Source organism: Haemorhous mexicanus, chromosome 1, assembly GCF_027477595.1.
Source record: "Haemorhous mexicanus isolate bHaeMex1 chromosome 1, bHaeMex1.pri, whole genome shotgun sequence".
NCBI lineage: Eukaryota > Metazoa > Chordata > Aves > Passeriformes > Fringillidae > Haemorhous > Haemorhous mexicanus.
The window spans coordinates 13483688-13510772 of NC_082341.1; the positions used below are offsets into that span (position 1 = coordinate 13483688).

At 38.4% G+C, this 27085-nt stretch overlaps 1 protein-coding gene across 11 annotated transcripts in view; it reads right to left on the reverse strand.

Moving 5' to 3' along the window:
* Nucleotides 1-306: 306 nt before the first annotated feature.
* Nucleotides 307-27085, reverse strand: part of CREM (cAMP responsive element modulator) — a 36553-nt gene continuing 9774 nt past the window's right edge. For 2 of the 11 annotated variants that reach the window (XM_059840168.1, XM_059840151.1), the window contains exons 3-8: nt 23797-23943; nt 19003-19094; nt 18709-18854; nt 11635-11778; nt 3576-3732; nt 1264-1880 (exon numbers count right to left, since the gene is read on the reverse strand). In XM_059840168.1, coding sequence (XP_059696151.1) covers nt 1736-1880; nt 3576-3732; nt 11635-11778; nt 18709-18854; nt 19003-19094; nt 23797-23943 — 831 coding nt within the window. In that variant the 3' untranslated portion in view covers nt 1264-1735. Of the gene's footprint in view, nt 2268-3575; nt 3733-8082; nt 8301-8400; nt 8541-11634; nt 11779-18708; nt 18855-19002; nt 19095-23796; nt 23944-27085 lie in introns of those variants that run through there. The other 9 variants (XM_059840213.1, XM_059840194.1, XM_059840159.1 and 6 more) reach the window with 8 other exon arrangements.

Sequence of the window (27085 nt, forward strand, 5' to 3'; positions counted from 1 at the left end):
AATGAAATTAGGAAGTCTCGATGACTTCAGTATGATTCCATCCCTCCTCCCCTTCCATACACTCACACTCTCTCACACACACACCCTCAGTAATGCCAATTAAGTCGGAAACAGGTCTCTCTTCCTACCACATCAGTAAGGCCATTAGTTCCAGCAAAGCTCCCAAAAACTCTTCTCATAGACTGCAGTGCCCAAACAATTAGATCACTCCTGAATTAAAAGTACCCAGAAGCAACTTTGCATATACACTGGTTTTTTCAAAGCACAATGGAAAGTTGGCACATACTGCATTTACGAGAGCTGTAATCTGGTTTAAACACGGGTTTATTTTAAAGATCTTCAGCTCTCATCTGTAGGCTACTCCAGAACTCAGTGAATCAGCAAATAGTTACTTATTGGAAAGCTTCCCTCCTTAGGACACCTTGACCACTATTCAGTAGTTTGCTGAAATTGTGAAAAGAACTGCACCATCAATCTTCACTACAGGCAACTATCTACAGGTGTACAGGATCTAAAACGTGAAGTATTCAGGATGAACATTTAAATTTTGATATACAGACCTCCAGTGAGTCAAATATTCTGCAGATTACAGAAAATTTAAGTAAATAGCAGCCATATAACAGAGAGCATCTTACAGGTATTTACAATATATTTAGCATCATGTCATGAGCTTTGGTGTGCTTTTTCTCTTTGTCTTCTTTCAGATATTCATGGATTTTAAAGCATCTCAACAAGGTTTTTAAAGGAAATCAGACACTACACAGGTTAAACAACATGGTTCTATTAAAAACTATCTTTAACCATGGCACTCAGTGACAGCAATACAATACTTTTTTCCACAAAGCAACTAATATAAAAATATGCCATAAAATCATCTGTAGACTAGTATGCTAGTACATACATATAATCATAACATTCTTTTATAAACTCTTTCCTGAGATACCTTGGGTTGTTTGATTTTCTTGTATTACTGGATGCATTATCTTTATGATTCATCTAAAACAATTGCAAAATATTTTGAATGTGCAGGACACTCAGTAACATGTAAAAAGTAATTTGTAAATATATGGCAAAGAAACAGCTCTTAGAAATTATGCACTCTTTTACTTTTTTCTATCTTTTAACATTTGGCTCCTTGGGAGACAGAAGGATGATGCATGAAAAACCTGAAATTAGAGCTATGAATTGACAAAAAGCAGGAAAGCATTCAGGAATGTTAGGAGTTGGAATATATTATAAATGACACAAAGAGAAAGCCATAAGTCATGTTGGCTATGTATTGTCTTACAAAGCAACTGGACATATCTTAGTTCACAGTATAATAAATATTTTTACTAATCTGTTTTGGAAGAGCAAATGTCTTTTAGGGTTTCAAGCTCCTGTATAAGTTTCTTGTTCTGAACTTCTAGCACTGCAACACGACTCTCCAGACATTTTATGTATTCTTTCTTCCGACGTCGACATTCTTTAGCAGCTTCCCTGCAAAAAGCAGAAGTAAAAAGTGCAAACAAAAAAGCCATTTGCATGCCATTAGAAAGCTCAGCAGAGTATGGAGACTATGACAGAATTCCAAATTTTGGAATATCTCCCAAATCAGTCTGAAAACACTAAGCAAAACTGGGTTCCACAAGGGCCTCAAGTGTCTCTTTCTCAAGTTCATATGGCAATCTGTAGAATTGCTTCCTCTCATGCCTTGATTAAAGTTCATAATAAAGGAGGTCCAAATGAAAGACAGTTATTCTGCTTTATGACAATAAAGATCTTTGAGGGCCTTGAGTTCCTCAATGAGAGTCTTGTTTTGGTTTTCAAGCACAGCCACACGATTTTCAAGACATTTGACATATTCTTTCTTCTTTCTGCGACATTCTCTGGCAGCTTCCCTGGAACCAATACAAGGCAAATGACTACAGGAACAGCCACAATATGGCAAAGACTGGATAAATGCAATTACCTGCAATCCCTGTGGTTCCACAATAACAACAACCACCACCACCAACTGCTGGATTGCACAAACAGAACATCGGATAACAGCCAAAAGCAGTAACATAGTTAAAATATAATCCAAAACATCTAGAACTTGAAACGCATCCAGCATCACCAAATACAAAGATGGAACCAATACACAGAAGAATTGAGAAAAACAGAGAGTAATTGATGATGTATTGACTTGAGTTGTACTAAACATTAGGATGGAAAGCAGCATTTCTTCTTCCAGTCACATTCTACTTTGTGTGTTTATCGGGAGCATTGTCTTCTGCCATCAAAATCTTAAAACCAAACCCAGAGAATATACTTTCAGAAAAACACAAACATAACAATACTCTCTTCAGATAAAAACTAGATGCCAAGCTTACATCAAGATAAAAACTTACAGCATGTTGTAACAATGTACAATGCAATTTAAGTCCAAACAAATACAATTTATTAGCATTTCAGAACTGGCTGCCTGAGCACATTTCAGCCACATGAGTCTGTAGTTTTTGTTGCTGGCAAATGATAGCCTGAAGCCATTTTTGTAGTTCTGCTCAGAAGTCTCTAATATTTGAGCTAAATGCTTTGGCTAGTGTGTTCAGAAGCATGTGACTAAACAAGCATTCAATTCCAGAAGAAATATTAGAAGTACTGGGAGTCCTCCTTTACTACCTTGGAACATGATAAACTACCAAATTGTGAGAGGCTAACATTCCAGCAAGTTATGAGCAATAGCACAGGCACTAGTTTTAAAACTCAAGGGAGAAGAAACAAAAAGGAGGCACAACAATGCAGTGATCCTTGTAAGTAATTTAAAATAAAGGACAGGCATGAGAGCAAAGCAATACCATTAATTCAATTACAAGACAAGTGGCTAAGCAGTGTATTAGAGATCTGCAGAGCAGACTATTTCTACTACTAATCTGCCAATCACAGAGGTGGCTACACATTTTCAAAAGACAGACTTCCCAAGGAATAGCAAGAAGACTGCACAGAGAAAGACTGACATTTACAACATTCAGTCAAGTCCATGACAACTAATTAAAAAATATACAGCAACTTGACACAATGTGCCTCACAAAATGACAGGGGCACTGCAAAGTATCTCATCCCAGCAGCCAAGTATTTGGCAAAGTCTATAATTATCATTCCATCTTTGAATAAGTCCTCTTCACAGCTTCATTAATGGACAGCTGCTAATGAGATCCTCCGCTATTTTCCTAAACAATTCTTTGCGGGGACGCTTTAAATGAAAAAGGTCCTACTGGTCATTTTACTGTCAGTAGTGGGAGAGGACAGGAAGTAAAATTCAACAAAAAGTGTAACTCTGGATCATCACAAAAATTATCTGATATTGATTTCTGAACCACCTAATATTTTCAAAATAAAAATTCATGGCTACAAGGTCAACTCTAGTCTTCTGGAGTTAACAACCAGTACTCTAATGCCAGAAGGACACGGGATGACTGACAAAGAATTTCCTGCCTTCCCTTCATCAATTACAGGCAGTGCTCATGACCTTAAGAATAAAACTTTGCTTTAATGTTTGTGGAGGGGGGGGGAATAGTTTGCAATACTGACTGTGGATTATTATATAGTCTTACCTATTTTTCAAAAGTCTCAGCTCTCTCTTGCGTGTGGCCTCTTCTGCCATTTGCTGAGGGCTGTGCAAAGTCCCAGGTGAGGCTGCCATAACCACTCCCTGAGGTAAGGTAGTAGTGGGAGTTCGAATCTGGTAAGCTGGCATGTCACCAGTGGCAGCTGTATAAAAGAAACATATTTTAAAATATATGGCAAAAAAAAAATATATCTGAAAATAACGGATTTCTGAAAATTATTTATCCGGGATCCCAGATACATAAATTTATTCACAGGTCTGTAATGACACAACCATATTTTTTATCTTAATAGCATTTATTTCCATACTGTCAAGTGTCTGAATTGCTCTAACATGTGGCCCCAGCAGCCAGATGGACTGAAAGCTTCCACATGGCCCTCTTCAGACAACATGGAGAAAGCAGTTTGAGAAACAGTTCAAGCAGTGACACTTACTTCCTGTTTGCACAATCCCACAAAAAGAAGGTCCTGCTGTTGCAGCCACTGAGGTTTATATGCTACCCTGTTCTCCCTGTACAGGACTCAATTTACTTCAGAAGACAAATTTCTCCTTCTTCCTTGTGATAGCAATAGTACCAGCTTTACAGCCTCTCCTCCTCTTACAACAACAGTTTGGCAACCCTTAGATAACAAGTGAGAGCTGCTGTTGCTACAATGAAAAGGAACAGACAAGTGCTCAGGATGTACAGGCATTTGTTCCCTGGGCAAGACGACCACACATAGGATGCTGCAGCATTAGCAAACGACAGGAGGCAGTGGCAGTTGCACAGGAAGGAGTGTAGCTGCACAGTAAATCAGAGGGCAAAAGTTCAGATTCAGCTCCTGGGCTTAGCAGTTTTGTGCCCTACCCAAGCCAAATGCTGATCTGACGTGACTTGAAACCAACACCTTTCCTACAGTCTCACGTCATTTCTTTGTTTCAGATGTACTTGTCCCTACATGATGTACCTCAACTTAAAAACACTGGGGAAGTCCTAAGTACTTGTCTCTTGTCTGACAGAAAACAAAACCAACCAAAAAATATATTCCTCTTTACATTCTAAGCAAGTATTTACCTATTTCTTTCCATAAATATTTTATATTATGATAGAACAAAAATTCAAATTTTGTCATTAAAGCAACTGTATACAGCTGATGTTTCTTTCAGAGGCTTGTTACACTTAGACTATACTTTAATTCTTTAAAGCATTATTCAAATAATGGAAAAACATGTCTCACAGTGTAACCCCCCAACTAAGCACCACACTTAGTGGAGTCACTTGCTCACTCCACCCACACAGCTCCCCAGCTGAATGAGGTAGAGGAAACTCACAGGTTGAGATGGGAACAGTTTGATGGAAATAAAATAATAAATGTAATGAAAAGGAAAATAACAAAAAGAAAGATAAATAGACCCAAGAAAAATAATTAATGCAAATTAAAAGCAACTGTTTACCACTCACCAACTGATGACCAGCCTGTTGCTGAGCAGCAGGCCCCAGGTCAGCTTTCCCTCCAGTTTATATGCTGAGCATGATGCCTTAGGGTATGGAATATCCCTCTGGCTATCTGGGGTCAGCTGCTCTGGTTGTGATCCTTCACAGCTTTGAGTGCACCCCCAGCCTACTCACTGGCAGAGTATGAGAGGCTGGAAAGTCCTTGTGCAACTACTGCTGAGCAACAACCAAACCATGAGTGAGCTATCAACATCTCTCTCATCCTAAAACCAAAAAACAGCACTGTACCAGCTAACAGGAAGAAAATTAACTCTATCCCAGCTGACACCAGGTCAACTAGGAAAACTAAAAGGCAGACAAAAACATCTTCGGGAGGCTGATAGATTGAGCAGTTAAGAAACATCAGTTAACTACAGGGGGAAAAAATGAAATCTAATAAAAATATACTATTATTCTTACTATATTAAAGCAAGTGCTTCACTAGTTCAAAACAAACAAACAAAAAAATAGAATCAAGTTGGTTTTAGAGTACAATTCCACAGCCATGTCCTGAAATCATTATCAGCTTAAACCCCATGCACCTCCCCCCCTCCTCAGTCCTGTGGGTAAAAGTGTTTGTGGAATTACAAGATGAACTGGACCAGTGAACTGACCTGGATAATCCCCTAGGGATGTGGGAGAGAGGGAGGGGGAAATCAGCTCAGAAGGGCCCTGTGAGCAAAGACAGGCAGCTGCCCTGAGCACAGGGCTTGGTCATCTTGTACATCTACAAGGGAATTGCTTAACCCTTTAAATCCTCCACTTTTCTTAGCAGTCCCAGTCACGTCAATGGAATAGTACCTCAGCTCACTAACTACAAAAATGGAATTTTAGCAACTCTTCATGCTCACCTTTATGCTGGCCACATAACATACATCTTACAGACTCTATGGTAAGAACTACCTTTTTCTATCTCATCACTAGGTATTAAAGAGATGTTACTTTAATTTGCCCTAGCTACAATGAATTAGAAATCCAAGCAAACCATTTTGTAGATGAAGTCATGGGAGAAAGCTCCACAACCCAGATCACCTCAGCCTGGCAAGACCAACTAATTTGTTGTCTGTGTCTGACTTAAGCTCAGACAGCAGCAAACGGGACTTACTGCAGCTTTTGTGCAGAGCACTCAGTGTGATCATGTACCTCCAGCAAGACTTAACAAAAGCAAGTCCCTATCTCAGCTGGGATCAGCAAACACCACTGATAAGTCTTCTAGTCTGAGCAGGTCCCAGGAGTGGCAGTCTCTGCCTGACAGTTGTCTCACTTAGAAACCTGCCAGCACAAGAAAACAGATAAACTATTCTGTTGGTACTGACCTTGCCAATCCAGACACCACTGTTTAGAAACAAGAAAAAAAGCATAGCATAGCATTGACAAAGTATCTTTTAGCTGTGCAATAAGATATGTTTTATGATATATCATTGCAAAAATATATTTTGAAGATTGAAAAATGTTTTGTGTATTAGATCAAGAAATTACAATGTAACTGACTTCCCCAGAAAAAGACCTTTGGAAAGATGAAATAGGCTCTAAACATAGTGGGATAAATTTAATTTTTTTCAGAGTTACTTTAAGCCTAATTATGAATCTATATTACATTGAAAAATACCTTCCATTTCATCTGAGACAAATGTCCCACACACTTCATCCAGACTGCCAAACTTCTGTGGCCGTTTCTAACAACACTTCACCAAGGTTTAATGTAATTCCTAAGGTATTAGAAAGAGAACTGAGAGTGTTAACGAAGTAACAACTCTGGAGTTGGTGCATTTCCCTATCACATTGCCCTGGGTAATTTTTTTTTTTCCCTTTAAAATGCAAGGGAGTAAAAAGTCACTGAAAACCTGAAGCTTTTAGTTGAGACTTACAAAAAAGAAAATTAAGAAAACCAAAAGACAACTAGTGAAAAAAACCAAGCATGCATCAAAAAAAAAAAAAACAAACCAACCACCTCTTGGAAAAAGTAACTTGCTGAACACTAGAAAGCATCCCTGCACTCAATTCTTTCAGTGACTATCCAGGAGAAAAAATGCCCGATGTATTTGGATGCCTATTCCCCCCCCCTCTGTGAGTCATAACGGTGGGACTTGATTATCAAGGGGTTTTTAACTTCACCACTAAACTGGCTACACAAGGCATGACTCATTATCCCTTTGAGCATTAAATACATCGACCTGGAGAAGATATTTATCTTTGGATTAATGAAACAAGGTGCGCCAGCAGTGAGCAGCAGCACGTAGGAGCCGGCAGGGAAGCAGTTAATGTTACCGAGCTGCCGGAGGCAATTGACGAGGCAGAAAGGAACTGACTAAATCGCAGCATGACTTGGAGCTGACGTCAATGTGTATCTTGTTTGGAGTTTAACTTTTCCAGTTCCCTACTGCAACACGATTCCAGGAAATCTAATGACGTCAGCCTTTTGAACTCAATTAGCTGAGGAAAAGACCATTTTAACAGTGGAGGAGAAAACAAACAGGCATTACAATACTGCAATTATTGCCCTCAAATTTGTTTCCATTCAGCGTTTTTTTAATACTGAGAGCATAGGGTCGATTTACACTGCCGAAACAATTTCTACAAAGCTAGGTTGAAGTCCATGGCTATCAAATTTGTAGCGTCTATTGCTCAATAAAAAAGGCAGTTGTCATTTTTAAAAAAACAAAAAGGAATTATAAACACAGCAACATATATGACTGCCACCAAAATAAACAAAAAAACAAAAGTAGAGTGGTGGATTGTTTTCAGCAAAATCCTGCATCAAATAATAAAGAACAGTTACTGAATCAATTTGTGCAAGAACTCATGCATTAACAGTGATTTTTCATTTTTCTCCCCCAGACAAAACTGTTAAAATTGCCCTGGAATCCTACACAAAGTAGACAGAATTAGCAGCTATTTGCATGACTTTAGAAAGATGAAAGAATTACAGCAACAGGTTCAAAAGAAAATGCCACAAATATTAACTAAACACTGCATAGACATACAAAAATACCATGTCAAAGGCTAACAAAATTTTTACCTGTTTCATCTCCTGTTACAGCCATGATCAACTTCTGCACACACGATTCTGCTGCTCCTCTACCAGAGCTCAGCATGAACTGTTCCAAACTACCAAGCATGTGCAGGATTACAAGCAAGAGCACTGACATCACAATGACCTCACTTGCTTACCGCTGTCATTAACATGCTCCATCACTGGAACAGCTCACTGAAACTGCAGCCCAAAGAATTCCTTTTCCAGTAAACCTGGTTTTTTTTTTTCCCTCTTCCATATTGCTATAATCCTAGCTTTGTTCTCTTCCCCTGAATTATTCATAAAGCTACAAAAAGCACTCACCACAAAGCAGGCTGTTAAGAAAGACCTGAAAATTCACAGCACTGACTGACAGAAATGAAAACGTGGCTCTAGCATTCATGAATGAATCCAAATGATAAGGTCATGATTGCATAGAAAATAAGGAAATTTAAAACAGACGTGCATTTGTTTTCATTGGAACAGTTCCACTAAACGGCAGAGAACTCTGTTGGACAGACATGCAAGACAGGAAAGCTTAATAAGCTGTAACAAATAGGTAAATGAAAGGCTAGAGCTCCTTGCTTTGCAGGAAAACCCACAACCCACTCATTTAATTTCAGTTCAAAGATTCAGAAATTATTAAGGAACACCCCAACAAAGTAAGCCAACCTAAAGCCAGTGGTTTCAGATGCTGTAACAAGCAGAACAGTAACTCTGGGTAAAGGCTACCTCTTCCCCCTTCCCTCCTTTTTCAAAATATGTCCAAGAGATCTGCTTGACTCTGTTTTAAAATATAAATTAAAAAAAAACAACTCAGCTCTAAGAGAGTTACTCCTTGTTTACAACAATGCAAATAAAATAGTTTCAGACCAAGAATCCAAGCACTGGTTTGTATGTAGGGCAAAGCAAACTTCTAAGGTCTTTGTACTAAACTAATTCAGACTGGTAATTTATCAACTGTGAAACTGTGCTGGATGGCAGCAGTGGAAGCATCAATGTTTGCATTGATGTTCTGTGTTTTACATCCTGTGTTTACAGGAGTGTTCTGTGATTACAGGAGCACTTCAAGATCGTAAGTACAGAAGTTCATAACTAAAGCACAAGAAGTTAAAGCCACAGATTTCAAATATCACTAACAATGTAACGAAAATACACATAGATTCCAACAGAATGATTTTTATATAACTTTTCTATACTCACTTTCACTAATAATCAAAACACTTCCTTCTTCAGCTAGCAAAAAAATCCTTAACCCTTAATGTGTTAGGAAACTGCTCAGACACTAGAACTGCCTCTTATTTTGCCTACAAATGTAAACTTGAAGCAAATACAATGTCACTCAATTGGATCAATATATTTGGCACTTTTATCCTAGTATTTTTCCACACCACAGATTATCAGAAAATACCAAACACAGGGTTTATGTGATCTTATCCATTATTACATGAGATTCATTAACAAATACTTTAGAAAAAAAACCAACACATATGCTATCTGAAAGATTCTGAAACAGAATCTGAAACAGATCTTTTCTGTTTCCAGGTATTTGTTATATTCTTTTCTTCTTCTATGATAAAGAAAATAAATTATATGCTGCCTACCCAAAATCATTATAAAAATACATATGCAATAGTAGGATTACTAAGCAGAATAATTTTTCTATTATAATCTATGTTATCACAATATTAGGTGAACAGTCAACTACAAAGTGTAGACAAATGACAAATGTTTTTAACCTGTATTCCAACAGACTTTCTAGCATAGGCAAGATGAGCTGTAATAAGGACATTTCAGACACTTCTATATTCAACTTATTGCTGACCATTGTCTCACTCCATCATAACTCAGGTTTGCTGCCTTCATACAATTGTATTACTGTAAACATTTTCACATTGTTTTTATACATCTTTTTTACTGTAGATGTTTTGTTTTTTCTAAAGATTTTCTAATATCAGTAGTATGTAGAATAAGTTGAAGCCTTTTATCTTCTCATCATCTCCAAGTTCATGCTCATTTACTCTTTGCTTTGTACTTCTCCCTATATGCTATGTCACATTTTTTGTCTATGTTAACAGCTATGAGGCTCACTAAAGCACTGGACTTTGAACCAAAGGAACAGAGAATTCCAGGAAATAAACTTCTCTGAGCATGGACAGAGAACAAATCAATTTAGTTTTAAAAGTATCTAGATGCTTCCAGAAACATGATGTAGAAGGTATTTGGTTACTGTCTCTGAATCCATTTTGAAAGTTTCCATCACAGGCAAAACACTTAAAGGGCAATTCCACTCGTGGAGCCCATTGCTGAGACTGAGTAGCTCTGTCAGAGAACAGCTCTGTAATGGAGAGTCTGTAAAGGAAAATCAGTCAAATGGAATTCCCAAGGACTGAAACACTGCCAGACAAAATCCTCAAATGGTGTGCTTCTTCACAGACTTGGCAAGTTTTAGTAATCAGCTGAGGAGTTATTTTTCTGCCCCTGACACCAAAGCTCTGAAGAATCAAATCAGTACCTATAAAATACTACAGTCAGAGAGATGGAGAGATGGAGGCAGCCTCTGATTTAAGGGATGTGTAGGCACACACACAGAAAACATATTAGACACATACTCAGAAAAACATGCAGTACTAGAGTGGGAAATTGGTACAAATTTGGGTCTTAAGGCTTTGTTAAGAATGTATTCATAATAACATTTAGGGAAGTTGTGACAATACTCTCTGAGCAATAAGAACTTAACATTTGACTAAGGTGTTTTCATCTTATAGTCTTATAGTATTTGAAAATGCTTCTGGAAAGTCTTGGGACAACAATGTATTTCAACATTTATTTGAGGACCCTCATCCACTCCATGAATACATATCTAAATCCTTCCTAGCTCTTCTCATGGCTTATTTCAGATAGCTGTTTTGGGTTAAGAAAGTATTTATAAAGACCCCACCCCCTACTTCTCTCTGTCAAGAAAATATTTTTTTTAAATTCTGTATATCCTCCATAGCTTTTAATTTAGTGTCTCCCTAGAGAAATCTATCTCCCATTTTCAAAGGTTTTCATCATGTTATGTGTGCACTTTATAGGACCTTCAAAGTGTTCCTCTGTGAGAAAACTAGCTTCATTAAAGGACCTTTCATTAAAGGATCTGCTCTCTAGTAACTGCAAGAAAGGAAATTCGGCCCTAAATATATCCCAAAATCTTCAAAATTTGTGTTTTATTAACATTAACTGCTGAAAAAACCAAATTAGTTTCATATATTAAATGATGTGCACTTTCAGCATCTCACTTGAATCTGTAAGAGTACCTTTAATCCAATTAAACATGTCTCAAAATCTGGACAAGACATTCAAAAGCAGAAAGTGATGTTATACTGCTACTTCATTCTTTTCAACCAAACACAGTAGCTGCCTTACTAAGCAGAGAACCTGAATCCCTTCCTAAGACTCTTTCATCTTGCTGTATTTTACTTAATAGTGCAATAATGTCAACATAAAATAAGAAAACTTTAAAGAAAAATTGTTTGATATGAAAAAATGAAAACAAAGTAGACTATTCAAATATACCTTGAACAACAACTTGGCTTCCAGGAACAAAAAACTGTTGTGTGCCATCAGATGACTGTGCTGCATATTGCACAATGGTAGCGCCTGGCTGAGGAGCTCCTGAATTTGTCACAGTCTGAATTGTACCACCTTGAGATATAGTAACTAAACAGGAAAAAAAAAAAAAGGTAAGTTAGGCAACAGAAAGACATAACACATGCTAAAAAACATGCAATAAACATTGTCTTACAGGACTCCTGGTCCTCCCATTGCTTAAGGATTAATTGTATGATAAAACTTAGATAATATTAATATTGATTTCCACAAATATAAAGTCTGTTGTGTAGTATATGCCATACACATAACATATAAAAAGCGGTGTGTAACACATTTTATCTCTATGTTTCTAAAAAATATTACCTCTACTAAAATAGCTTAAATATGGGGGGGTGGGGGGAAAGGGGAAATAGTAGCCCCTAGTCATACAAAAGCGATGTTTTAAATACTAACATAGAAGTTATTTAAAAAAAATTCTTAAAAAAACCTTATTCTTAAAAAAAGTTTACTGACTCTCAGAAAACAAAAATCAGGACATCAAGACAAAGGAAGAGAAAGATGTTTAACACCAAGAATCCTTTCCTTAGAGTACAAAAAAGTTTAGCACAACATTTAACCAGGTGTACACAGTTGTACGGAGTCCAATACTCATGTAAAAAGAGAAACATAAGTAGGGCTCTTCCCACAATGTAATAGCAACACGAAAAAGACAAATATACTTTCCCCATTAATAAAAATCATACTGCATTCTTGCCATAATCAAGTATTGATAAAAATGCAATTCCCTAGAGACATCATTAATTGTATATTCCTTTTGAAATTAGCATTGCCTTTGTTAAACACAGAAATATCACTGAATCACAGAATGGCTGAGTTGGAAAGAACCTTCAAGATCATCTAGCTCAAACTCCACTGCCATGGGCAGAGGCACCTTCAGATCATATTTCTCAGAGCCTCCCCATCCAACCTAGCCTTGAACACTTCCTGCGATGGGGCATCCACAACTTCTCTGGGCAAACGGTTCCAGTGCCTTGCCACCCTCAAAGTGAAAATTTCATTCTATGATCTAAACTAAGTCTATCCTCTCTGTTTAAAGCCGTTGCCCCTCATGCTATCACTACACTCCCTGATACAGAGTCCCTCCCCATCTTTTCTGTAGGCCCCGTTTAACTACTGGAAGGCTGCTGCAAGGTCTCCCTAGAGCCTTCTTTTCTCCAGGCTAATCAACCCCAAACCTGTCAACCTGTCTTTATAGGGAAGGCCTCCAGCCCCTGATAATCTCCATGGCCCTCCTCTGGATCTGTTCAAGCAACACCATGTTTGTCTCATGCTGGAAACTCAGAGCTGGATGCAGCACTCCAGGTGAGGTATCACCAGAGCAGAGGGGCAGAATTGCATCCCTCGATCTGCTGCTCACGCTGCTTTGGATGCAGCCTAAGATCTGGCTGGCTTTATAGGCTGCAAGCACACATTGCCAGGTCATAGTCAGTGTTTCAGCCACCAGCACATCCAGGTCCTCTCAATCCACTCATTGCCCAGCCTATATCCACATTTAGGATTTCCACAACCCATACACAGGACACTGTGTATTGATGATTGGCATTGGCCTTATCATGAAGTTTGCAAGGGTCCACCTCTCTACGCTGTCACAGTCCTTTTGGATCCCTTCTCTCTACTGAGCTTTGAGTATCAACTGCATCATTTAGCCTGGTGTCACCTGCAAACATTCTGAAGGTGCATCTCCACAAAGATTCCACATCTCCAACCAAAGATTAAAAAAAAATACTGGTCCCAGATCTCTGAAGGACATGGTTCATTGCTGGCCTCTACATGAACATCAAGCTATTGACTGGAACTCTTTGAGCCAATTCCTCATCTACCAAGTGATTCACCAGCCAAATCCATATCTCCTGTGTTAATTAAAGCAATCCTGAAACCTTCAGCTGAGAACCCAATGCCCAAGGAGTAAAAAAAAATCCTTTCTCCCTGTTCTGGATTGCAAGGCAGGATGTATTCTATTACCATCTGTATGGCAGTTGTCTAGGTGTTAAGTGGGCAATTTCCCCTTATCTCTCTCCCTGCGAGATCACAATCACTCCTCCCTCAGCAGGGGGCATCCCGTGATAAGAGGCTATTGAATGTCACTGCATGGCTGATAAGAACTGTAACATCCCATTGTGAGATGCTCCGCCCAGAGGGAGGAGCCGAGCATTGCTATCCAGATATAATCAGGAGATTCTGACACACCAGCACAGCTTCTCCACTGGATTCACCAGAGGAACAGCAGCTGCTTCTTCTTCCACGGATCTGCGGAGGAAGAATCACCCTTTTTCTACAGGACCCCCTGCTCCAACAGAACCACACCTGACACCTCAGGAGGACTGCAGCCACTTTTCCAACTGGACTGCTGCCAGCACCCTGACCAACAGGGTGTCAGGTTGAGTTCTGACTCTGTCATTTTAGTGTACTGCATTGTTTTTATTTTATCATTTTATGGTTTTTCCCCCCTTCCCTATTAAAGAACTGTTATTTCCTGCTCCCGTATTTTTTTTGCCTGAGAGCCCCTTAATTTAAAATTCATAGCAATTTGGAGGGGTGGGGAGGGTTTGCATTCTCCATTTCAGGGGAAGCTCCTGCCTTCTTTAGCAGGCACCTGTCTTATCCAAACCAAGACACTCCCCCAAAAGATATTTAAACTATGTTATAAAAGTCAAACATAAAAAAAGATTGAGGCTTGTCAACTCCTCTGAATTAACTGTCAGATTACAGTATTTGAAGGTTCAGCTCTGCTTATCTCAGTACAGGATTTGTTAGATACCTATGTGAATTTCAGAGATTGCTGATTTCAAATGTTCTGTTTTGGCAACAGTAGGTTATCTCAAAAGCTCAACTTCAGATATAAACACTTGAAAGAGACTGAGATTGCTAAATCCCAACAGTTGAATTAGCTTCTTTTGGGGATAACATGGAATTCCTCCTCATCTGCAATACTGAAACAGGGTTCACCATGGACCTCCAGACCTGCCCTTGGAATGAGGAGTATGTAGCAAAGGAATTAGTTGGGTGCTGCACCCAGGCTCCATAAGGCATTGAGGAGAAAAGGGAAGAGTATGGCAGGGGGTAGAGTGCAAAATGTTTCAGTCTGGCCTCCAAAGCAGAAAGCATCCCCCTTTAAGGCAAGACAAAACAGAGAGAAGCAACAAAAGTAAAGCATTCTATTCCCTACTCTTCACAAAGTCCAGGACAAGAGCAACAAGATTTTTGTCAACTCTACCTCCCAGACAAGTTAAAAAGAGCCAAATTCCACCTCTCAGAGTTAGCAACAGGAATGGTGGTACATCTACACCATCACAGAACCCTACCACATAAAACCCAGTCAGTTTGGCTTCCTAAGCAGTAAAACATCAGCACAGATTGAGACAAAGCTCCTGGCCCCACAGTGAAGCTGGGTAAACAATTATGTCACAGCTGTCCAGCAATTATTCGTTCAGATCCCAATCTAGTACTTTATAAACAAAAGTGAATTAACTCCAGTAACTGCCTCCCTTACAGGACTGATTCCTGTCATATTCCCAGAACAGCACACTGCCTGTCCCCCCACTCACTGTCCTGATCTCAAACAATGCACACACTTTGTTGTGCTGGAGCACTACTGAAAACTGAGCCTTTTATGATGAGTACAGGACTGTCCGGGACAATCCCTGTAGTTGAATGTCATGCAGGTGGATGGATGCAACTGGCATCTTTTCTTCCAACTAGGAGTGAGGACAGTACTAATACCACTCTCTGAGTATGATCATCAGCTCTAATCCAGAAAAAAAACCCAGATCTTTTTCCCTTCCAAAAGTGAAAATGGAACTAAAGTTAGTCTTTCCCAAAAGATTTCTTAATTCTCCAATTGTTAAAAGTCTGTCTAAGACAGCAAGTAACCCAAACAGATAGCTAAAGATTTAATAATTTTCATTACCCCTGCATTTTTTCATGCAGATCATCATGATATGCACAAGGAGGCAGGGGGATGGGAAGACTGATTCGCACACTCCAACTGAACGAACAACTCTTACACATTAGACCACTACCACAGGTGAGTGAAGTAATTTTTTTCAGTATTAAATAACCAATATGACAGAACTACAGCCAACAGAGTAGGTGTGTAGTCAGATAAGAATACAAGGCTCCTATATAAGAGACCATCTCGTGAAAAACTACCCATTTGCCTGGCAGAAAGATCACACATATGTTGATGGAGGTAGCTGGCAAAGACTACATTTTATCTGGTCATGTCAGTCTGTCTGCTTCCATAAGCTAAAGCCAAGAAGCTCCAAGGAAAAAGGTATTGGGAAACCATGGCAACATACCATTTTGCCTGGTGAAAAGTAAGTAGAAAACAGCCATCAATGCTGCTAATGGACAAAAATACATTTGTTTTCCAGAAAAATTTACTTGTCAAGTTCTTCCAAAAAGAGTCATCCCAGACATCCAGACTAAACACACAGTCAAAATGATATTTTCAACTAAATTGCCCTTCCTTTGCAGGAATAGAGGGAACAGTAGAGAAAAAAAGGAACCAGCAAATGTAGTAACATAACACCTCTTTTAAACCGGGGCACAGTACAGATGGCCACAGTGAATCTGCAAGGCTACTCTTCATTGTCATGGACACTGCTCCAGCTTAAGGCATAAACTACTGGGTGCTTGCACAGCAGAACCTGGGCAGCCCATGCTGGCCAGGGACACAGGAGTCCTCAGGCACAGGAACAACAGGCAGAAGCACAGAGCTACTGACAGGAGGCGTAAAGATGAAGGAGGTACATGGAGTGACCCTCTGCATCATATCCAGCCTAAAATCAACACTGGATTTGCTACATTCCCACCAAAACCAACCACCCATTCCTGGTTTCAGCTAACAGCAGTTCCTGAGGACTACAGGCAACCAACAGGATGGCTCAGAGATGCTTCAGACCGTGTGTCGTATATGTGAAGACTAGGGGTCAACAGTCAAGCTCTCTTCATTAAGTTCCAAATTAAGACCCCTTTTATTACAAGGAAATGACCATCCTTGCTACCACCTGGCCTAATTAAAATACACAGACTTTGCTGAGGCAAAAGGTATTTTAACTAACAAAAATGAACTAAAAAAAAATCTAATTAATGAACTCATAAATTCAGCAAGAAAAACTACTTCCAAAAAGAAAAAGCTCTTAAAACAAAGTTCTTGAGCCAAAACCAAGAGAGTCCATAAAGGCTGACATTGCATTTTGAAGCAATGCCCCATTATGATGAGAATCTTAATTATATAGCACATGTTTCACGCTACAACAGTAACTTACTCAAAGAAAAAGCAGCAAAGAACAGAAATCTCCCAAGCTTGGCTTATAGCCAAGTTTAAACTAAGACACATAAGATTTAATTAAATTTTTGTGGACTCTGTTCTCACATTGTCAGTGATGCTCTCTGTTGCTTTTTTTTCAGAAGTAAATGCCTGACTGAACAAGAAACCAAAACCTTTGAATTTTGTTACTCACTTAAACACTTCCCTATCACTACTGTTTATAGGTGTGTTCAAATGAAAATATATTCCCCTAAGAATCACCTCCTGCAAGATATTATGGTCAAAGTACAACTTTGGCTTCCCAGAGGAAGCCACGATTAAACCTAAGCTCTAAAGTTTCTTAGAAATCCTACAGGTTTACAGGCTCACTAGGTAAGACACAGACATTATAACACTTTTTTTAAGCCTTGAAATGGCAAATATATATATTCTTAATAAAATCTAAGCAAAATCAAAAATACAATTCAAAAGTTGAATAAAAATATTTAATTTTTCTTTGAATACAAGAATACATTAATACATGCTGGATTCTGTACTGATTAGTTGTAATTTAGGATGATGGTATTCTTTTCCACAGAAAAGAACACTTCAGATGTTGGACATCACACAGCAAACATTTATGTCTAGAGCTTACAGAAAGGGTAAGAAAAGCAGCTTAGGAGCACAAGCAAAATTATTTTCTATGCTGAAAGGATAGATAGTATAGGCAAATTCTGTCTTTGCACCATTATAATTAGTTTAGTTGTATAAATTAAAAATAACTGAAGAATTCTAAGGGTGAGTAGAACACAACTAGAGCCTTTCTATCCTCTTTTATATGCCACCACAGTATTTTAATAGACTTCCTCTGTTTTCTCATTTCAGGAAAAAAACTCCACAACATTTCTTATGCAATCTTCCTGTCATTATATCAAAGGAAAAACACCTGCACTTTAGTGTGTCTACTTATGAAAAGACATGAAAAACCCCTACAAACTGTAGGATTGTAGCTTTATAAAATACATAATTTTAAAAAGAGTTGTTATTATGAAGTTATCCAAATTGATAACTGATTATCTGATTATGTCCAAAGAAGCCACAGAGTGCAAGTTACGCAACACTTCTACTATAAATACAGGAATAAAAATATCCAAAAGCAAATCTATAGAACAGAACTGTGAACGTAACTTTTAACTTGCATTTGGATGACATATCAAATGTTGAAAACCATGATTTAGGTTATTTCTGTGGTGAAAGTGTAGATACTTAAAAACTGGTGAAAAAAGACATAGTTCTTTTAAGAAAGAAAATTGGAACTTAACAAGTAATTTCATACTCCAACCTTCCATTTCAAAAAACTCTACTTGCCTTTTCATATAATGAATAGCACTAATACCTGGCAAATCACAAGAATTTGAAAGTGCAATGATTTGTATCATTAAACATTCACATAAAGGTGGCAACATTTTTCATTTCAGCTGAGCCTCACCTCTACATTTTAATGCATAGAAGCTCTAGAACGATTAAATTTAGCAGCCAACAAATACTACAAGATTAAAAGTCTATAATCCCAATGTTAGAAAAAAATTAATAATAATTACTTAAAAATACAGAATCTCTCATTGCTCTTCATCAAAATCAAACATCCCTACTGCATTTGGTAACTCCTAGAAACAAAGCTATGCTATGCACGATCTGCATCATCACATAGTACATTGCACACATACGGTATTGCCCTGTGTTAGTATGATACAGGCTGGTTGGCATGGCCACTGCAGAAATACCAGAAGGCGTTCCTTCATCCTCTGACTTCTCTTCTTCTTCAATCTTCGCTACTGCAGGTGCATCTGACGAGAGCTCATTCAAAATTTTTCTAAAAAGAGAATGTAAGTAATTTTATGTACTTGAAGATCCATATCCATATCCATAAGAAAATCAAAGCACTGACTTTTATCAGACAGTTTTGCTGCAATACATAAGCTGCCTTTAAAACCAGCAAAACCAAAATTAAAAGTCCTTACCGGTATGAAGGCCTTCTGGAAAGTATTTCCCTACGTTTTTGAGAATCAATTATTACTTCTGATTGTGCAGCTTCATCTGCAATCGATGCTACCTGCAACAGCAAAGTTCCTGAAATTCATAACTTCATTAAAAAAAATAGCAGCAGAGTAATTTTTTTTTAATTCCTTCCATGTTTACATGGGAAGTTTGTTGACTTATTTATCACTAATCACGTGATTTTGGACTACTTTTTCCAATAAAAATTGCAAATTCTGAAGTTACCCAGACAAAGTCATTCAGATAACAACTTCCAATTTGAAAAAGGAAAAAGTCAATAAAATCCAGGTTACTTTATTTAAATATACATATTTATTAGACTTACTAACACATTCATAAATGCAAAGGCACTGTTTAGCAATGTTGGACAAGTTTTGGAAGTGCCTGAGAAATCCACAGTATCTCATTTTCTCAGACCTTTAGTATTTTCATATATCCTTTTCTTAAAATTAGTCCAGACAATATTAAGGCCTAGGGCTGAATCACACTCTTGACCAGCACCTATCTTACTACACAGAACTGAAAGTCATTCTTGAACAAGGAAAAGGCTTTATTTTCTTGCATTGTTTTAACTACTCAGAACTACTGCTGTGCTGAGATTTCCAAATTGAAATAGTGTGAAAATCTTTTCACATGAAGACAGACCAGACTGCAGTTTCAGATTAAGCACTTTGTTAAACTAACACTGAACAAACATGATGTAAGAGACTAGAAGACTTCAAGTGTTTGAATGAGCTGCAGTGGAAGACCAGGGAATACAAGAAAGAGCTCTGGAATTAATGCATCTGCCAGTCTTCAGTGTTTAGTACTAGAAACAAAATCTGTCTGACCTCAATAGAAAATGACTGTCTGGAAGGTTCTGAAAATTTATAGGCCTGGGTAAGCTCAACTCAAACCTTTAGAACTCTGCCTTGAAGGAACTGCGGGTTACTGCAGAACAAAATTATCTCTTCACTTGTTAATTTTATTACATTACACTTCTGTGTAAAAATATTTAATGTAGCCTCATTTGGCTGGGTAACATGCAACAAATATCATTAGAACTCTATGTCTGCCACTCAGGCAGTAAGAGTTACTTCTGCATGTGTACAGATGCATAGCTCCAAACCAGACATCAGAGCTGGCTGCAGAGATCCAGGTGCTTCAAGAAATTTGTATTCTTCCCTTTGCAGGAGAGACCAAGGCTGAGCAGCAGAGTGAGATCCTGAAAGACATTTCCCTCCCAATGTGCCTTCAGCAATCTCCTCAAGGATCGATCTTCAAGCCTCTGGCATAATCCTTCAGAAGTAAAATTGTATTGCACAGCCAAGAAAGAGCCTGGGCATCCTAATTCAAAATTTTCATTCTGCTGGGGCCTTGGGATTAATAAATTATCTATTTGTCCTAGGACAAATAGTTCAAAAACAAGACCTCAACTATCTTTAAATTGTCACATTACCCTAAGAGCTACCAACAGGCCCCCTAGTTTGCGAAGATGGCTGAAGAAGTTGGGAGCAGACATACTTTAGGAAGAAGGTAAGGATAATTACAAGATGATTTAAGCATTTTAATGTGTGTATTGGTTTTGCACAGCATAGTTTTTGGTAGCAGAGGGGATGCAGAGGTGGCTTCTGTGAGAAGCTGCTAGAAGCTTCCATGATATCCAGTAGAACCAATCCCTGATGGCTCTACAGATGGATGACCAGTGGCCAAGCCCAGGCAAATTAGGGATGGTGGTAACACTTCGTGTTAACATATTTAGGAATAAATCAAAACAAAGGTTGGGGGCACAGTTTCAATTCTAGCCAGAAAAGAGGAGGAGGTGAGAACATGTGAGGGAAACAACATGGAGACACCAAGGTCAGTGGAGGAGGAGATGCTCTAGACGCTGGAGCTGGGATTCCTCTGCAGGCCGTGGCAAGACCACAGTGAAGCAGCTGTGCACCCACATACCATGGGGATCCATGGGGGATGCAGAGATCGCCCTGCAGCCCATGGGGGAGGCGCCCACGCCAGAGCAGGTGGATGCCTTGAGGAGGCTGTGGTCCAGCAGGAAACCCATGGAGAGACAGGTCTTGCTCCCAAGTTAGAACAGCCTGTAATTGAATGACTGCACCCTGTGGAAGAGCAACCCATGCTCTCCCAAAACATCAGTTCTGGGAGCCTGGTTTGCCTGTGGGAGAGACTCACATTGCAGCAGTTTTTGGAGGACTGCTGCTCAAGAGATTGGAGCCATGCTGGAGAAATGAATGGAGAACTGTCTCCCATGGGAGGGACCCCACAGTGTCACTGATGAGGAACAACTTCTCTCCCTATGGAGCAGAGGAAAACCTTGGGTGACAACTGACCAAAACCCCCACACTTTGTCTCCCTGCACTGTCAGTGGGAAGGAGGGAGGGGCTGGAGGAAAAAAGGTCGCTTCAAGGGCTTATTTTACTTCTCATTATCCTGCTCTGATTTTGTTAGTTATAACTTCACTTTATATCTTTAAGTTGAGTCTGTTTTGCCAACAGAGTGTTCTCTCCTGGTCCTTATCTCAATTCATGAAACCTTTTGTTAAATTTTCTCTCCTCTGCCCAGCTGTAGCAGGGGAGGGTGAGTGAACAACTTTAATGGGGGCCTGGAATTGGGGCAGTGTCAAACCACCACAATGTGGAAGAGGACATTTTCTACAAGAAAAATGTCCATTAAAATTTCAAAAGCTTTAATTTTCATCATGACAAAGAGAGAAATGAACACTTCAGATCATTCTAATGGCAAACAATCATGTCCATACTGTTAACAAACAAACCATTGTAGCATTTTCCCGGACATCACTCAGATTTCAACTTTACCTATTTCAGCTTCACCTGCATTTGAACAAATTTAACTTCAAATTCATGCTAAGTCTTTCCAAGACCTGATATACTACAGGGGGGGAGCAAGCAATAAGTCAAATAACAATTTAAATCCTCCTACAAACAAAACAACATTTAACAGAACAATAAGGAACGCTATAAAAGTATTTTTTCATCTAAAAAAACAACAGCATTATGAGAAAAACTTCTGAGCACTTTCCAGTTGAAAAACGCAGGTGTTTGAGGGAGAGGTCATGCAAGCTTCAACACCAACCTTCAGCATACTTCTTTATTTCTCTTTTAAACTGATATAATTTCCCAAGTTCCTCACTGTCTGGCAGAGACAAGGTAGCAAGTTAAAGCCAAATGATCTGGAGGAAATTCCAGGTGGCAGGATAGTCTACTGTAAAGGATTACAGAAGGACTGAACACCCTCTGTATTGGATTCTTCCACAGCATCTTCAAGGCCTTTCTTATCCAGATGAAACCAAAGCAAAATCCTAGAACTAACTAGTCAATATTAATTGGGACAAAACTTTCCTGTTTTTACTCCTTTGGGTAAGGGTGGACAGCCAGAGTTGACTCAATACATCAAATAGTTGACTTCCACTCGCCTAAGATGACACAGCAGCAGCTGGCAAGAGATTCCTGAGAAATTTCTCCTTCTGAGCTTTGAAAAGTCCTCTATCTTTGCATGTATGTCCTGACTACACTGACGAAAGGAACAGAAACTGGGAATTACTGATGTTCTTATTGAATAAAGGTAACTCAGGAAAATGACAGTTAGAAAGAATTCCTATGAAAAAAAGTATTTACTTTGAATACTCTGTTCTGACTTCAAGTTTGATCAAGTATTGGCACCTACCACACCTCTTTCCATGATGATCTAGGATTTCAAAACCTTGAGGTCCCATCATTTACACCTACTGCTCAGCAATAAAATATTCATTATCCGACCACGGTTTTATTATTTTTCTCAAATATAAATCCTACTTATACATGTCTTTTTGATTATAATACTGGAAATTTATTAAGAAGCCTCTAACATTAAAGATGGCTTCTCAAGACTGACGACACATGGCTTTTCCTTAACACATTGCAATAGCCACAGGCAAAACCCTTTCCTCCTAACAGGGAGAGGTGTATCAGCTTTCTTACCAGAAACAGCAATTGTATCTGCAAAAAGCAATTCAGCTGACATTTCTCAAACAGATTTTAATAAAACTAGAGCAGAAGCCTTCCCAGCTACAAAAAAAACCACCAATGGGAGGCCAAGAAATTTTCAAAACACTGCAAATTCATTCTCTCTTGCCTTTCCTACTTTTTAAAAACTCTGAAAAGTCTTACATGTTTTGCACCAATCCCTGTTTTCTAGTTCCAGCAACTTTAAACACATGAACATTTGCCACATAAATGTGTGTTTTGAGGCTGCCTGTATTTTTGGTATCCACATCCACAAAAAGCAATACAAGATGCTCTAACAGGGTCTGATGTGGGCTCCAAACAAGGAACCACTTGGTACAATATGCTTACTTCTACTAGGCCCAGACCCTTTCCAATAATAAAATAGGAGATACTTCAATATTTATGAGTTCACAGCCTCATTAAAAACACTATGTTCATAGAATTTAACAAAAATTTAAAACTGCAGGATACACTGAAGTAAGGCCATGTTATGACACAAATTTGCTATTGCGTAAGTTCAGACCCAAGTTCCAAGACAATTTCTTATAAGATAAACAGGAAGCATTAAGGAATTGCTACACAATGCTTGTAGAGCTGCTCCTGGTTGGATGTTTGCCACCTTTTCCCCTGCTGTTTCCTGTGCCAGCTGAGTAAATCTTTCAGCACTGGTTGGAATGAAGAGAAACTGAAGATGGGCTGGGAAAAGAATTATGAGGTACCAAATATTCATGAAAATGTAACAATAAAAAAGCTAACCTGAACAGCTTGCATGTGTGGTGACTGAATGACTGAGGGCTGTGTGGCTTGAATGACACCCTGGACATGAACAGTTTGACCAGAAGGCAACTGCACTAGAGTTACAGCTGGAGATCCTCTTCCAGCACTGGAAGCAGCTACAGAAACCTGCAAAAATTACAATCATCATGTTTAAGTAAGATGCCTTAAGACTTCAGCAAATGCTTTTAGCAGTGATAGCTAAAACAGACTGATTTTGTTGCCACATCTAAAAAAGCTCAGGTGTATACAATTATCACACACAAAAATAAATTATTTTACTAGTAAAACTACCAAAGGCATGTATCTTTCCAAATGGTCAGGAAAGCTTAAAACTATACCCTAACAAACTGCAATTATTTGGTTTTTTTGTCTCCAGAGACTTCGTATTTTCCTTTCAATACAAAAAAACCCCAACCCTCAGCCATCGCACACCAGATCTGCTGTTGCCAGCATGAAGGTTAGGAAGAATTTCCAGAAATGTAACAAAACACATGCATATTCAGTGGAGTAGAATGTCACTGCAACAACATAAAGGGCAGAATGTTCTTAGGAAGAAAAAAATTTAGAACTGCTTTAGCTTTGCTTTGCTTATTAGGTAAGAAGTTATGCTTTTTGAATGGATGTCTCAAGAGACATAAGAATTCCTCAGATAGTGAAAAATCACCCTGTTAAATAAAGCCATACAAGGATTTTTAAACTCATTTAGTTTAACAGACTCCTGTTATATTTATATAATTTTATGTATCAAGAAAAAGAGAGCTGGAGTGTATCAGTGCTTCAAACAGCAACAAAAATAAAGAACAGCTGAATCTTCTCTAAGCCTAGCACAGCCATAGAACAGCTTTCCCCAGCCTGTGACTCTCAACCCTCAGTGCTGAGGACTAATGGGCTGAAAAACAGCTTAACACTTATGGGCTAAGAAATAGTTCACTAGTTGTGCTGTTACTGTTAAATCTATTAACAGAAACAAGCAGTGATGTAAAGGGAAAACACTATGATTGATCTCAATTTATGTGATGAAACATCTCTACACTTGGAAAAGGAAGACAATGACAAACATAAACCATATCATAAAAAGAAATGCTGTGTTTTTCAATTAAACTGCACTGAAAAGTCTTATTTCTATATTCTGCGCATTCAATAATAAAATCAGACTCAAATATAAAATTCTGTTATTATTCCCTTCCTAGCTTTGTTAGCAGCTCCAAAGGTATCCGGTATGAGCAGTAAACATAAAATGAGATGAGAGTAAGAAGAAAAACATGAAGAATGCTGAAAAAAAAAAAAAACAGTTAAAGAAACTTTTGTACTTTTTACATATTTACTGAGGGTTTTTTTATTCCAAATATAAAAGCAGTTTTCATTCCTGATCCATAAGATATTGCTTGTCTACAAAACAAACCCCTTCTTGAAGGAAGAAAAAAATTTTAATAACTATTGAGATACACTGTTATCAAAAAGTCCTGATGTTGGTTCAAATTACCTTGAAGAAATAATGTTTCTAGGAGACAAAGACAGGATCTTGTCAACATTCACTATGCAATTGTTCAATGTTGTAGGAAACTGAACCACTTTTGAGAAAACAGAACAATTAAGGGCATTTTTTAACCCTGAAATGAGTTCCTTAAATCATTCCTTAAATGGCATGAACTAGTAACAGGAAATAGGACATACAAACCGTTTTCCCAGCCTATTCAACAAATATTAATATTACGAGAAATTTATCAGAAATAGATATTTGAGATTAAGCTCCAGAAAGTCTCAAGAAAATGCTCAAGTCTGAAGACTATGATCTATTTTGTGGCAAAGCTTACATCCTAAACCCAAGCTTCAAGCAGCGATCACAGAGCGGTCTAAACGTTTACAAAGCATGCTAACTTTTCAAAACATTATAAAGGCAATTTCACCAAACCTTTCCATTTACTGTTCTCTTTGTGAGAATTGCCATTTGATACAATACTCAGTGGGTCAGAAAGAACTTTCTGAGTACAGCCATAAAACAGTAAAAGGTGAACAGTTTAAACATTTCTTTTTGGTACACAATGGGTCCATCACACATAATAAGAAATAATCTGTACTTGAGATTAAGAAACCACATTCATTTTAAAGCTCCTTATTCAGTATAACCCCACAGGGGAAAAAAAATAAAAAAAGACAACTTCATTCAGCTAATACTCTTTTGGACTAAAATTTAATGGAGAAATTGTTTTGCTTCCATTAATTCAGATAAGAGATTAAATGAAGGGGTTTAAGTGCTGAGGGAAGAGGAGATGGTAGCATTATAAAATTTTCAAGGTTCATATTCTGAATCTCTTTTATAGATATTGGAAATTATTAATAGAATTTTGATTCAGATTTCCCTTTACAGTTTTCAAGCTGAATATTCCTGTGTAAACTGACATACTAGAACATTTTCATGCTATCATGCGTAAATCCTGACTGAAACAGACTTGGCAAAGAAATCTCTTTCTGACATCAGTGATGAGCAATGCTACCTTTAACATCATTATTTCAACGACTGTCTGGCACAGCAACTGAAAACAATCCACAGAGGCAAGTCAGGGACACAGAGGCTGAGGGGAAGATTAACATATTCTATGGGTTCTAGGCTCCTAGGCATGCAATACTCACATCCAATAGCTTCAATGAATATTAACCATGCAACCCATAATAGCAGTATGGTCCCATATTTCAGGTACTTGGAAATGTAAGTGCTCCCTCTTCTACGTGGGGAGAGAAAAGTAGCCAGCAAGAATGACCAGGTACTACCTTTCCACTGAGGCACACACTCTTGCAGAGAAAGAGGCTGCCCATCATTTATCTAACTTCAAGATACATGGTCCATCTGAACAGTTATCCTGGGTATCCTGTGAATGTCAGATATGGTGAAATAGCTGCATGTTTATAATCCTCTAACATTAACTTTGCTAAATGACCAGCTTTGCATTTGGCAGGCTGGTTTTAGAGTCTTCCTTACAACAGCCTAGCAAACTCCCATAGGTCTCAATCTCTAGGGAGTAAAATTTAACACTGTTTGATATCAAGAGCCCACAAGGACAACCCCCAAAGTGCTAAACTTGAACGGTCCCAGCTTGCAATAGCTACTCACTCCAGGCTCTGAAAATCTCCCTGAAAAACTCCCTATGCTCACTGACAGCAGTTCTCACATTGTAAATCCTGACACATGTCTAATTCAGGGCCAGCACCAAGAGGTCAACAGATGGTATCTCAGACAAGGTCAGCAGACAGCTCTACTGATAGACAACAT